This window comes from Bemisia tabaci, chromosome 5, assembly GCF_918797505.1.
Source record: "Bemisia tabaci chromosome 5, PGI_BMITA_v3".
Classification (NCBI taxonomy): Eukaryota; Metazoa; Arthropoda; class Insecta; order Hemiptera; family Aleyrodidae; genus Bemisia; species Bemisia tabaci.
In genome coordinates this window covers 52,453,143-52,468,498 of record NC_092797.1, presented here as the reverse complement: position 1 = coordinate 52,468,498, position 15,356 = coordinate 52,453,143, and the positions used below count along the sequence as shown (strand labels likewise).

The 15,356-nt window shown below is 36.8% G+C and overlaps 1 protein-coding gene across 1 annotated transcript in view; it reads right to left on the bottom strand.

Annotated features, from left to right (window-relative positions):
* The window catches only part of Madm (MLF1-adaptor molecule), a 155,171-nt gene that overhangs the window by 10,727 nt on the left and 129,088 nt on the right, over positions 1-15,356 (bottom strand). The window contains exons 4-9 of the mRNA XM_019055500.2: positions 11,297-11,391; positions 8,916-8,999; positions 7,224-7,511; positions 4,804-4,957; positions 2,894-3,080; positions 1,104-1,223 (exon numbers count right to left, since the gene is read on the bottom strand). Of these exons, the coding sequence (XP_018911045.2) occupies positions 1,104-1,223; positions 2,894-3,080; positions 4,804-4,957; positions 7,224-7,511; positions 8,916-8,999; positions 11,297-11,391 (928 nt within the window). The remainder of the gene's footprint in view (positions 1-1,103; positions 1,224-2,893; positions 3,081-4,803; positions 4,958-7,223; positions 7,512-8,915; positions 9,000-11,296; positions 11,392-15,356) is intronic.

Here is a 15,356-nt window from a genome sequence, read left to right as displayed (position 1 = left end):
TAAAAGTAAGACAGAAATCCCATGTGCAAGAGTCTAAAAAATCATTATCACAAAAAATAATTTCAGGATTGATCTACCAAAAATCATCTTTTTGAATTCAAAAAGTAAACAGCATGTCCCTGCTTCTTTTATGCACAGATTCTGTTGATTTTTCTCTTGATTTTCTTATCCTTGTTCCAGATTTATGTATAGGGGCCTGCCTTTTTTAGGGTGTTTGTGTCGATCTGGCACCTTGAAAGTGAATGAACTGTGTCCGGAAATGAAAGGTTACTCTTAGACAATTTGGGGGCTTGGAGGACAAGGTCTATAAGTGCAGTTTTTGAAAAAAATTGAGGTATTAATGATTGCACATGCAAATGTAGTCTTAATGCATATTCCGTGAATAATTCGCTCCAAAATTACAATTTTAAGGCATCAAAAAGTCAGTTTGAACTTTTTTCCCCGCCATATGGATCCTTGCAATTTCGAAACTTCAAACACATATTTCTCAAAATAGCAAAAACTTATGCGCCTTGTCCTCCAAGCCCCTTAATTATTATTCACTTTTTTCAAGAACTGCGTCAGAGATAATTTTTATCTGCAATAAATGATCACAGATGATGACTGTCAAAAAGTATGGTGGCCAACGTCAACGCAAGCATTAGTGTGAACCAAAATTACTTCCATCTTTTTTTCTTTACTAGATGTGTTCAATTATTCAAACTAGATACTTTGCTTGCATGCCCAAAAAAAGTTACGGAAAGAGGGAGCATAATTTATGATAAAACGGAGGATCAGGCATGTCGACGGCCAAGGTGGGAAATTACGTATCACTATTGCGGTATTTCAAAACTTCCACTCTAATTTATTTTTTCATGGAGAGACAAGCCAACTTCATAGTATGAAATTTTTACAGAATATTCTGCTAACAGAGAAGAAAAATCAAGGAAGTTTTCAAGCATTTACGTCAATTAGTTTTCCGAAGGAAAATCAGGTATGACAGAAAGTCTGCAATGTCACAAACGGAGGTGCGTGGTTTCGTACTTTGGACATCGATATATTTCACCTTGTAATGCAAAAATTGAAGTTATTGATGAGACACGAGGAGAAAATTTAATACACACCTCATTGATAAAACCGTAATAGACTAGTTCTTGAGCTAGCACCAGGGCTGAATCCACCTCAGATACAAGACACGTTAGTTGCCTGTTCATCTTGTCGTCCATCCTAAGTAAAATTGTCATCTACAACAAAAAAGGGATGAACACTGTACTTAGCAGTTACACCATGAGAAATATTTCAGAAGTTATCCAGCGAAAGAGAAAATTTCATGGAATAACTTTCTACAAGTTGGTTCCATAATCTCATTATTTTTTTTTTTGGGGGGGGGGGAGGGAGGGGGAAGCTAATAAGAGCGAAAAAACTAGTAATCAATCTGATCGATTTTTCATTCCACTGATAATGTGGCAAAATAACAAAAAGACTACAAAAAGAACGACGGATGAAACAGGGAAGGTCTCACTCTAATGCGCATACAATCGTGAAGTCCCAAACTCTAATAGCTTTGGAGAAAAATGTGGCCAATCCTTTTATAATTTGTCAGAAATAAAAAAATGTTCCATCAACTTCAGGCCATTGGTTCCCAAAGTAAGGTTCCTGGATCCCCAAGGAGACTGCAGGTCAAAATAGGAAAAGTGAAAAAATGGAAAAAAGTTGAAAAATGAGGATGAAGAGATTTATGTCAACACGAGTAGAAAGAGCGACCTTTATAAAGGATGCAAGCAATATTTTTGCTACATTATCTTCAGGTTAATATCTTGAAACCTTGCCTGACTAGGTACACAACTTCTGATCACATCCCTCCAACTAATTATCATGAGTGTAATTCCAGAAGCACACGCTGATTCTACCATAGTTACTGTAAACAATTCCAGATTCCCGAGAAAAAGGGCTTAAATGCTGAGGATGGTTGCTCATTAAAAGGATTGAAAACCACTGGTCCACTTTACCATTACCTGAGACTGCCTTGAGTATTATTGTAACCTCTCGATAGCATTCATAATATGAGCTTTATGATTAGTTTCATGGCATCAGGGTTGTCACAGAGCTTAGAAAATGAAATTCCCTGACATTTCCCTAATTTCTCTGCCACATTTCTGTGAAATTTCCTGACAGTTGAAAATCTGCCAAACAGTTTAAAAGACATGAGTCTGTTGTTCAAAACATTAAAACAGCAAATAAATGCAACAACAGTTTTTCCCTGATACTTCCAGATTTGCCCTGACTTTTCCCTGTATTCCCTGACTGCAGCTACCCTGTTGCATATCTACAGATTGTGCTGTTACTCGCAGGCAATGTGTCTAGAATTCTTGACCATTCTCATACCCTCATTTTCCCTCATTTTCAGGAGCTTATTCCTTGATGAGAAACCAAATTTTGTTTCCACTTCCACAGAATTTCCTTGAGATAAACTGCATATTTCTCCGGAGTTCCAGATGTGAATATTAATTTTTTTCCTCATCTTTCAGCCAATTCTTTGACACAGAGTGTAATTTTTAATTCTAAAAGCATACCAGATGTATATAATATCTGATCAATGAAAGATCCTCTACTATTCTGACAATTGGAGGATTTAGGAGGTCAATAATGGTGACTCAGGTGCAATATCATGAACCTTGAAATGGTCTCTGAGCGGTAGAAAAAGAGATTCCCGGTTTCTAGAACAGATTTCCTGATATTTTCCTGAAATTTTTCATTCCCTGTTCAATACCGCTTTTTCCAGGTTCCAGACACCATCCCTTCAGGTAACATGCCATGGGAAAGACTAGTTGCTAAAACTAGATATGCAGGGAACAAGTAGCTAAAAATGGTATTTTGGTTTTAAGTTTAAAAAATTGATAACCAGAGCACTCACCATAAGCTCACAAGATTGACCTTTTGGTTTGACGTTACACATCATGTTGACGACTCGACGCGCCTCGACATCAACTGGCTCCGGCGTGACTGATTTGACCGATTCCGCTATTTCCGGAGATACTGCCTGAGGACGTGGTGGGGGAGGTTGCCTCGGTCGGTATGCTGTTAAAGGATATATTCCATTTCTGCCAAGAGATAAAATGGAAGACGACGATAAGTGAATAAGACAACAAAAATTTTACATCATTGATAGCAAACACATGGATTGGGATCCACTGAAGGCTGAAAGAAAGGGGAATGGGGTGCTGCAGAGAATGAAAAAAAGGTAGATACAAAGCATTCCTAGTTTAGTACCCTTCAGATAGTCGGATCAACTTTAAAAAATAGTTCAGCATCTTAAATCTTCAAAATTTTCAGATTACAATGAGAAGTTTCCTAAATGCACGTAACTGCTGGCAACTTATTCAACAGGTAACTAGAGAACATTCTTCTTGGCAAATAAATGCAAATTAAATTCAACTTAACCTAAATTGTATTTTTTCAGAATTTCTGGACTAAAGGGCCTTTGACTTTTCTTGCCGGTATGATTTCTAAATTTTGACCGAGGACTATTTTCCTTTGGAATCTCTATAATCCATCTGTTTAGGGGTATGAAACTTCTTTTTCAACGTTTGTTTCGTGTGAGACAACAAGTAGAAATATGTGAAAATTCTGATCTCAGGAGCCTTAAAAATGTAAAACTTTGATATAATTTCTGATTCCATAACTGCGTCCAATTTTGAACTTACAGAATATCCAATAACTTTCTGACTCTCACTCTAAATCTTGAATGCATCTACATACCCAAACAAAATTTTACATTTGCCTGTAGGTCAACAAGAGTTGCTTTTTGGCACATCTAAAATTTCAAAAGGGGCCTCCTTTGAGGAAGGTGATCCATAGGTCAATTTTTTTAAATGGTGACCTCCAGGGCCCTCAATTAAATACATGGTTGGAAAAGTGATTAAAGAAGAACAATTTTTACGCAGATCTATTTTCAAATAGCGTAATTATAGATCATGATCAGTATTTTTCAAAAAGGAGAACAAAGCATCAAGCTACTTAGAATTGCAAGTATTTCAGGCGAAAATCGTCAAAAACCTTCTCAATTTACAGTGAAAGATTTTAGGTAAACCCTTTCAGCACAAAAAACTGTGACTAAATGTTTTCCTTACGGGAGATGGTTATATGTAGTATTTTAACGCAAAAGTAAATAAATTCTGAAAGGTATCTCAGTCACCTGATGGAGCCCAATGCAACTTAAGCGTTTGGGGTACAAAGACCCCCTCTCCCCATCCTGTTTGAATGTACGTAAAAACAACACTCCTAATTTCTCTATTGGAAGGGGGCAATAGCAATTGCCTTTTGGATCGCATCAGATTCTGTTGGGAGACTGAGTTGTCACTTCTACCTTAAGAGAAGTGGAGCGCCTCCCGAAAAAAAAAACCAGTTTATCAAAGTTCTTCTTGCGAATAATGCCTGAGATTACTTGTAGCGCGAATACCCAACTTTGTTAGAATTTTAGCAAACTTCTGAATGGAATTTATAAGGTTAGGAAAACAGACCTGTTTGACTGAGGATAAGGCGGAAGCAAGAAATCCTAGTGACCTTCAATCTTTCAAAAAAAAGTTCTTATTTTATCCATTTGCAAATTTTGATTTAGAGCCTCCCCTCCTGAGCCTAAGATTTTGGATGTGCTAAGTTGGAAGAGCCATCACAGACTTTTCAGATATCCAGTATTGCAGCTATACTGACCATCACAAGATAAATGATCATGATGGATGCATCAGTCAAATTTGAATCATAGTGGTAGTTTTTAAATGTTTTACAATTTGAGGACAAAACTGGATGAAAATAAAAAAAACTTACTTTACGTCTTCTACAAATTTTTCTAATTTTTCTGTTATTGGTACATCTGCCATTTTCATCTGAAAAGGAGGTCTTCCATCAGAATGTCTAATTTCAGCTAATATCACATCTGAACCGTAAACTACTTCATCAGAAATCGTTTCTGATATATTTGCTGAAAAAAAGAAAAGAAAACATGACTGATGAGGGGGGCAATGGTAAATAGAGAAAACAAAATTTAAAATCTGAAAAACTCATTGATTTTTTCATGAATTCAGTTTGATAAACCAAAAAAATTCCAAATTGATATACCACATCTTCTCTCCAGCGTGCATTTACAATAGTCTATACGACTCATGAGTCTACTGCAGTCAGTTTGTAAAAACTATGGAGATAATGTACATTTTGAGTAAGCTTTCTGAATGTATGCTGGAATTCAAGTCTGAATCCATTTTTGATCTTTTTTCCAGTAATATACCTCTTCCTTGTTTTTGCATGTAAAAACCTGAAAATTTCACAGGGTTTTTGGAGAAAATTTCTTCCTCGAAAATTTGGCAACGTTCACATACTTGTATGGCGTTTTTCTTTGGCACAGCAGCATAAATGTCCATTTTACAATCTTATTAATGGCAAAATAAGGCTGCTTTTTCCCCTTCAAAATTTACAGGCAATTATTCATGCAACAAGAAGTTATAAAATCCACTCCGTTGCAGGACATTAACATATTTATATTTTAACGGGTCAAATGAACGAAAATGATACAAATAAAATCTCCTGTATTATTACCATTGGACAAAAGTTGTTTATAAGTGATTATATCTTGTTGGGGGAGTTGATTTCAAAACTTACTGATGTGAAAATAATTTCCTATTTTTTTTTTTTTTTTGAAGACATGACATAGAAGGGCGTTCCTCCTTACTTTTGGCCTTATTTTTGGAGAATCTAACCCCCTCAAGAACATGCTTCCTATCCCTGGTTCAAATAGGAGCCCTTCAAATAATGTTGAAAGTGTAATTTACAGACATGGCACGTACTAATGCCTCATCATGCTTCTCTTTTTATCCTTTCATCATGAAATATCTTCATTGCCAATTGGTTGAAGGGAATTAGCAGTCCCTATCTTCACCATGTAAACTGCATAAGGTACCTACTTTTTTACACATTCTACTTGCTTCATTTGTATTGATTTTTTGTTTTTTCTACCTTCCAAGAGGAGTAAAAATTCTGAAGATTCAAATTTTCATGAATTGTTTTTTATTTTTCTTTTTTTTCAAATAGCAAGTTACGCCTTCACTTGTAATGTTTTTAGAGAATAAGAAGTGAGAATCCTCTTGTCTGTATTTAGAAAAAAAGGTTAGGAAAAAAATATAAAAGTTTTTGAAAATTCATCCTGTAGATCCTGAGAGAAATGTACCTTGTGATCAAAAAACGTTGTTTTGAGAATAACCTGATTGAAGTTTTGAAAACATATGAGGGTTGCATCATTCTGTTTGTCACAAAACGAGGCATATCTGATTCAATAATGATCAGATTTCAAAAAACTTGGTTTTGATGTATAGCTTAGGATATCGCAGCTAGCAAGCAATACCACCTAACTGACAACTTTGGCAAAAAAGAGTTGGCCACTTTGCCGCATTCTGCAGTATAAAATATTCGAGCTGAAGATTTCAGTTTTTTTCCAATTCTGCAGGTAAGTGCTTCAATCACGCTGTAATGTATGAAGAAATTGCAAATCTAACCTTGAAATGGACATATCTATGCTAAAAGGAACTATGTGCAAGAGGAAAGATGGGGTGTGCTCGTGGAAGCTGCAAAAGAAACAATGTAAAAGTGGATATGGTTCCTTTTGAGAAAATGAAAAAGCGGGATTTTACATTAATTCAAAAGGAACTGAGTGCTAACTTGTAAGCTGTGGACATTTGACAAGAGCCTTGTGGACAGGGCTCAAGAGTTAAAGCCAAGCGAGAATGACAACGGAGATGGCTTCGTTGCCGCTGACGTCACTGGCGCTTTAAAATCCCTATTCATTCTTATGGCCCGACCACTAACGAGCACACCCCATCTTTCCACTTTCCATTTAGCATAAATACGTCCAAATAATAAAAGGGCCGAGTTTTCTCGTCGTTCTGCAAAATCGTTGGATAGCAGATAGGCGGTATTGTTTGTCAGCCGGCGATAGGTAAAATTCGATTGGAAAAAAAATAGGGGAAAAAGTTTTTTTGAAAAAAAAATGACTGCCAACTCCCCCTACGACAAGGAAATTGGCCAGATATTTTGAAATGGACGCATTTCTGCCGAACGGAACTATGTGCATTATGACGTGAGCCCTGTTATGCATATATTCTTATGGGTCTCAGGGCTCATGTCTTAATGCATATAGTTCCGTTTGGCGGAAATACGTACAAATAACCAAATTTTAAGCGAGAAAGGAGAGCACTCACCAGCACTATGAACTAAAGTATGAGCAGCTAGTAACTTAAGGGAGTGAACTTCGAAGAGGATAGGGTGGAAGAGTAACTCGCGCGCTGACGGCCGTTTCGAGGGTGACTTTCCCAGGCACTTGTAAATGAAGTCTTTCTGCTCTGGATCGTCTAAGGATTCTATTGTCCTATTGATATGATCATCAGTCACTAGAGTTCCGCTATCTCCATTCCCCTGAATTTCCAGGGCAGCCATTTCCAAAGCGCACATGCCAAAAGAGTACACGTCGATTGCAGGACTAACACTTGCTGAAAAATTCAAAGGAAAAACTTGATTAGAGATGTCATTAGCTCAGGCTTAGTATGTAGTGTACCTTGATTGGATAAATAGATAGCTGTCTAGGATGGATTTATAGGAGAGAATTCAAGTTGTGTACTTCAAAGTTTCTTCGGAGAAATTTTGTGCTCATAATGATGATCTAAGTGAGTGATGTGAACATTAGGCAACAGACATTTACCAAAAATAATTGTTAGTAAAGTTCTATATTTTTGAAAATTCAACATTTTCTTTTTCTCTCTTGATCTAACAAAGTGACAAAAGGCAAAATTCAAGAATCTACATATTTAATAAAATGTCAATTGTGAGCATCACATGAAAGAAGGATTGATATCATGAAAAAAAGTTTGTAAAGTTCAAAGACAGTTGGAGGGAACTTGAGAGCTTGTATTGCTTGGTGCGTTGGATTTCAATTTTTCATGAATTAATTTCACCTGAGCTTGATTTATTTCTGTTCATGATTCGGAATCATAATATAATATGTATAATGGCATTTCTATGCAATCATCTATTCTTACATAAAATTTTGTTGGCTGATTATCTTCAAAATTAACCCCCAGCTCAAAAAAGGTCTTAAACTTAGGAGCATAACGGTAATAATCACTTTCAAAACTGAACAACTTTTCATCAAGTATTGGATATGATTTTGGTACCATCTGGCACAATTTTACATAAAAATAGTTGTTCGAACAAAGTCCAGAACGATTTTAAACCCTTTAAAATTTTACCAGGTTTCATTTGTGATAGTAATTGATGATTACCAAGTCAATCAAAAATGAAGACTATTTTTTTGGATGAATAAACAATCAGAGGGTAGGAGGATTAAACTGGAGGAAAATACGGATACCACCTGCTTAAATGACCTTCATCAAAAATTTCATCAGAAACAAGTCATTCAGACGACAAGAACCTGTGAATGCAGATGATTATAAAAATGGATGAGAGGTTCCCCAAGCAAGCATACACTGTTTCAAATCGAAATTATTCAGGAGCAAAAGAGAGAGCCACGCACTTGGGCGACATAAATTGAAAACAATTTTAGTTTGATCTGGTTCTTTTATCAATTCTTTGTACTAACTACATGGGAGGTACCTGCCTTGATTTGAAACAGTATACAGCAATTCCTGCAACAGAAATCAATTAAATCAGACATGATATAAAAATTGCGCAAGTTTCCAAGAGAGGCAATTCCGGAAAGTTGGCAACAATTTTTTTCCTCCATTTAAACACATGTAAAATAATCGATTCTTGGCGAGGCAGCTTGCTTCGTCTAAATTCGATATTTTCAATGGACCTAAATGAAGGAAAAAAGTGGTGCCAACTTTCAAGTCCGAGGGAGAACTTCGGAGAGCCAGCGAATTGAAATTGAAACTTACCACCGAACTCGGGGGCGATAAAGTGCATGTTCTTCATGTTTTCCCTGCAAGTTTTCACATGGTGATGGATTGCGTCAGGCGCCACTGGAATGATCGATAAAAAAAGGGAAAAAAAAAGGAGGAAAAAAAAGTCAAATTAGAAACTTCTGTGACGGAAAAACCGGAATAGAAGTAGAAGAACGGTTGGAGGGAGTGTACAGAAAAGCAAGCGATATCTTTTCATATCTGTCGAGAGCCGGTGACTGTATTCAAATGATTTCGGTCCCCCCGAGAATAGCGAAAACGGTCGAATCGATTAGCGATCGATTTATCGAATCGATTTGGACGCGGAACACGCGGCGCGAAACGCGACACGACGCGTCATCAGATGAAATTGCCAGACCACCCGCTTTAGAGTCCTTCTGCTTAGTGCTCAAAAGTTGAAACCATCTTTTTAAGCCATGAGCCTTACATTCTCTCTTGAGATGGAGAAAGTTGCTTCAGACGAGAAAAACAAACAAAATAAATAAATGAAAAAAATAACAAAAAAAGGAAAATAGAAAAGAAATGAAAGGTCTCAGATCCTAGTTCTTGGCAAAGAGCAAACATTTTCCATGACTTTTATTTTTAGGATCAGAACTCTTCTTCACTACTTAAAATCGGGAGGTATTTGGTGGAAACAATGTGATTGGAGAGAGAAATGAACATAATATAATTCCTGCATCATGCAAATTATAAATTGGATTGTCAAGTTGAAACAATGACGATCAAATTATCCTGATGCCGAATAGACATGATCTTCCCACGAGGAAAATTATCCAGACGTTGGAGGATACCTACCTGTAGGATGACTGATGAAAAGTCTGTAAACTTTCCACAAAAGTAGATGATACACCTTTTTTGAGGGCGAGGAATGAGCAGAGAAAATTTGGACCAGCAGACCGAGTGTTGATATTGACAGACAGAGCTATAAACAAAGAAGATTAAAGGGATACGGAGGGATCTTCTTGGTGTAAGTGGGTGGTTGTAATGGACAAAGGAGATAGATAATAGACTAACTAGGCAATCTACAGGAAACCCTAAAGTTAGTCCATCATTTTCTCCCTTAGTCTAGAGGAACCACCCATTTCAACCAATTTGATTGCTCCATCCTCCCTCTGTCTTCATTGTCTATTGCTTTCTCCATCAATTTCAATAATCAGCCTGCAGGTAAAGAAGGGAGTTCAATAGTCACTTGTTCACTTGACCTGTTTCCTGTTTCTGATGGCAGCTAAAGTTTACAGAAGAGATGAAATTTTAGACGAAAAACTCGGGTGTGAAGAAGAGTGCATATGCAAAATTTAAAATTCACTCCTAACCACACTGTCTTCCAAAAGAATTAGCCTTCTTGCTTTAAAAAAGGACTAAAAGAATAAATGTAAAGCAGTTTGGTACCTTTAAGAAGAACGAAAGATGGCTATAGCTGTATGATGCACTTCATTAAATGAAAAACAAACACCATAGACACTTCTTCAAATCAAACGTAACTTGAAAAATTAGAAGAATCTAACTTTTAATAAGAGAATATCTTTGTGTTTACTTTACTTGGGAGACTGCATCATACGCGCAGTTGCCACAGCAAGGTGGCTCTTCCACTTTACATTAAGTCTTTGATGTAGTAGGCTTTTTGGAGTGGAAAGCTGGAAAATCCACACACTTCTTGAGCAGGTAATGTAAGAAGATAATTTTCGACTTTGCTCATGCCCTGTTTAGGCTTTTGGAGAATTTTTTTTTTTTTTTTGGGGGGGGGGGGGAGGGCGGCGGCACCCGCACTCTTCTACTACCGCTACAATTTGCAGCAGACCCATAGCAATATTACAATTACACCACGACTTCTAGGGTAGTTCGTCACCTCTGTACAACCATCTAATCCATTTGTTAACATCAGTACAGCTAAAATTGGTCGAAGTGGCAGGACATTGAATTTCCCTTCCATCCAAAGTTCCCAGTGGCGATTCTAGAAAGTTGGCAAGACTGTTTTCCCTCCATTCAAATGTATGCAAAACAATGGATCTTGGTGAAGCAGCTTGCTTCACCTAAAATCGATATTTTCAATGATGAATTTAAATGGAAGCAAAACAGTGTTGCCGAAATTGCAAGATTGCTACTGCATCTGAAGTTCTATCCCCTAAAATCCAATTTAATGAGCATTGAAAAATTGAACTGAAGCGACTTCCTACTTTTGTCAGGAGAGACATGTAAGAGGACTCTGGCTTCGTGGCAAGATGGCAACAGCCCTGCCGCAAAAAACAGTGACTTTTCGACAGATATGAATGCAGACACACACGGCCGCTTTGGGTTACATTAAACTTAGCACTAACTATGCTATGTAATTATTTATGATTTATTTCGAGTGATTTTACCTGATCCTATCTTGACGAGGCCATTGTGCTGAATAAATATTGTATCACATGTCAAGTTCCCATGGATGATGGGCGGCGAACAGGAATGCAAATAACTGGAATCACAAACAGTCATCGTTTACGCGAACCGTCCAATCAGGAACAACAAATTTCAGCGCGATCCTGCTAGCAACGTCCACAGAAGCTAACAGCCCAGAATGCAAAAGTCTTCTCGATTTGTTAAAGCCAGTTAAGATGCAGAATTTTAAAAAATAATCAAAGTTCAGAGACAAAATAAGGGATCCTTCTATCACTGTTCAAATTTTGTTCATGTACATTGTACAGTCATAATCATGGTGAGCCACACCTACCACTTGGCAACATTCCAGTGTTTTGCGATAAGTTGAGAAAATTTAAAACTAATGGTCGGACGATTTGGTAAGTTCTCAAGAGAGAGAGAAAGAGAGAGAGAGAGGAATAAATTGGTACTGATGCAATACAGTAACAAATGCAGTTCTTCAAGGATAACCATTTTGAAAAATTTCTAGAGATAAATGAAAAGGGTAGAACTGATTATGTATGTTTTTCCCTTCAGATTGTTAATTCAAGTTCAAATTTTAAGAAAAATTAGGACGTAATCAGTGTAGAAAAAAAGAGCCACTCATGGAGTTTAAAGCAGTCTAAAACTCGAATATTTTGAATGAGAACAGGTAAAAAACTGCCTGAAATGTAAGAAAGAAAAAGTTAGAAAAAAGTAAAAAAAATTAGAGTTGAGTGAAAATCGAAAAAATTAGCGTATGTGATGAATTCAGAAAAAGCTGGTTGAGAGTGGATGTACGAAACCTTTGAATAAAACTTTAGAAAACTTCAGCGGAGGTGGAAAAATATTAGAAAAAAATAATAGCCAAATTATTCAATCATTCAAGCAACTTAAATTTGGTCGCTTTTCGATGGCTTCATTGAGAATAATGCAGGTTTAATTGGGTTCAGAACTATCAAAAAATTGAGCATCTGTAAACGACTTTAAAAAATCAAATTGCTGGAGTGCTAAGACATTTAAGCAGCCGTCCCAGGTTCCTAAAAATTTAAAATTTAGTTGAAAAAAACTTTTCGCACTGCCGGTAGAGGAGACTCCAGTTCCAAGATGATCTTGAGGGTGACAGAAACTTCGTATATGATTTTGCAACGGTCAACAAGACACTGAAAATTGAAGAAACATGCTCACAAAGCCTTGGAGAGGTTCATTCAGATTATACCCACACAAACATACCTACGATAAGGGAACATCGGCGGGAGAAAGGATCCTCTCATTTCACACAAACAAGAAGAAGATATAGGAGATTTTGGTTACACCAAATAAAGGGTCAAGTCTTCAATGGCTCGAGCTGCTAGAAAAGCTTTCAAGAGAGCCTTGATAACAGTTTTAGTAAAGAAGCTTGTCAACGCGCTCCACACTAACTAATCTCAACTCCTTTCATTTATTTCAGTAATGACCAGGAAGAGAAAACTTTTTCACACTTATTTCAACTCCCGAATCCAAACTCATCCTTATGTGCTCCCAGTTTCATGCTCCATCCAGTATACTCAATAGAATGTGCCAAAATTTTTAACTCATCATTTTTCCTACAGATAGCAGTGTAAGCTTAAAAGTCCAAGATTTATAACTCGGCTTTCCAGGACTTTAGGCATGTTTTTTTTACAAGACCAGAAGTTAAAACAGTAATGGGCCTGTTGCAAACTTTTGCTAGAGCAAAAATAAGAGTTGTTTCTTGTAGATAATGCCTCAAAAATCACGATGAGCGCATCGGCAAAGTCTGAAATGCACTCATAACTTCACAATCTGCGTAAGAAATTTGCGTTTTTTTAAGCTTCCCGCTTCAAAAACGATACTACGGCATAGGTGAACATTTTGTTAGAGGAGTCGCTCCATCGTCGGCGATATTCATTATGGCCGACGCTTGCACGCAGTTCCGCGCGTAATTCAAGGAGAGTTCAAGGTCAATCAATTCGGGCGTGGAAAATATGAACGTTAACACACCGATTGTTATCTGGTCTAATCCAGTTCAGGTGTTATCTCGTCCCATCAAACGTGTTTTGGCGGATTGGCGTCGGCTATGATGATTATTGCCAACGACGGAACGACTCCTCTTACAAAATGTTCACCTGTGCCGTAGTATCGTTTTTGAAGCGGGAAGCTCAAAAAACCGCAAATTTCTTACGCAGATTGTGAAGTTATGAGTGCATTTCAGAGTTTGCCGATGCGCTCATCGTGATTTTTGAGGCATTATCTATATGAAACAACTCTTAGTTTTGCTCTAGCAAAAGTTTGCAACAGGCCCATTCACAATGTTCTCGAAACTTAAAATCTTGGTTCGTTTTTAGGCTTGAAATGATCAATTTTCGCATTTTTTTATGGCAGTCTTCTTTAATGGTCTGCGGGCCGATTATTAGAAGTTAAAAGTATCTCTTTTGGACAATGAAATGTGATGTATGTATGTATCATGGTCAAGAAAGAGCTATGTCTGGTCTTGTTGTGCTGACATACTTTCAATAATCAGCCCATCGAACATACGGGACAAAGTAATGATTTTGGTTATTTATTTTGTTCATGCTGCATTCCTCTTATGAGGGTGTACATTTGCGTTCAAAAAAATCATAAAGGATAAATCAGTGTGGTTGTGTACGATTTTAACACAGCACGAGCAGAATCCAGAATAAAAAATTAAACTCTTTCCAAGCATAATTTGAGGAATTTTCGGTGATTTTTCTAGCATCTCTTTGAAAAATTCTATACTCATATGCACAGTTTTCTCTACCTCTAACAATTGTTTCGAATGAAAACTTCGTATGAATATCGTTCTTTCCATTGCAACTCAGTCCGTTTATCTATAACAGCCGGTTGAATGTTAAATGCTTTGTCTCTTCTTTATCACAATTAAATATCTAAAAAAATTGGTGAAATGTGCATCAAACCACATTCACAGTCTTGAAAAACATCTCAAAATTTAACTTTTTTCAAACTACTTTTAAATTTGCAGGATATACCTTGTAAGAATAGCCACAAAACTCATAGTTCAAATAAAACGAAAATTTGAAATGGCATCACAAAAAAACTTCAAGCCGGCCTAGTTAATAAGGTGCTTGGATCTCAATTATAAAAATTCCATCTGTATGATATAAACAATAGAGACAACACGAAAGAGGTTTGCAGACATTAAAAAAGACAGGTGTACTGATTTGTACATTTAGTCCCACGGTTCGAGTCAAGATGGCAGATCTAATGTTACTCTCTGAGTCAATAATCTACCCACAAAGCAACACCCTAAAGTAATGTCACAGAATAATGCAAAAAAGTTGTCACAGTTACTTTTGGTCACTTTGTTGGCGCAAAGTTTTTGCCATGACTTGTGGCAACAAATTGCCGTGCGAATAAAATGATTTTGGCTCAAATGCAACTTAGACGCATTTTTCGTGATTTCAATCAACTATTGAGGCGGCAAAGTAATCTCAATGTTCTTGGATAACTAAGGTACTCGTTTAGAATTTTACCTTCTAAAAAACGAAATGAATTCAATCATAGGCTCTAAACGATAAATACGGACAGGGTATCAAGTAATAATAGTATTCACCATTACAAAAAAAAATGTGACTGCCTGGTGGAAAAAGGGTCTCAGCCCAGGGAGGGAAAATTTTCAATACGGCAAGTTTGGTCAGGCATTGTCACTAACTTGGACCTTATGACACGACAAAAAACTGTTCCTGAAAACTGTTTATGATACTTGGTGTTGTACTGTAAAGTATCGGATGCAAATTTTTCACTTCATTTTTGTTCCAATGGAAAATGCAAAGTTATATCATAATCTATCGATTTGCGCCCTGCACATAAAGTGTTTAAGAGTGTTAATTAAATGCTAAATTACTTTTTCTTGAAACTACGTTTTGTGAATTGTTAAGTTCCACTCGCTATGGACTCGTTAAACTCCAGCTTAATTTGAAAATTTTTGCAGTTTTGAGCACCAGGATGTCTGGCTTAGTTCGTAGCAGACTTCTTTATGCTGCAGTATCAATTGCTTGATTATGA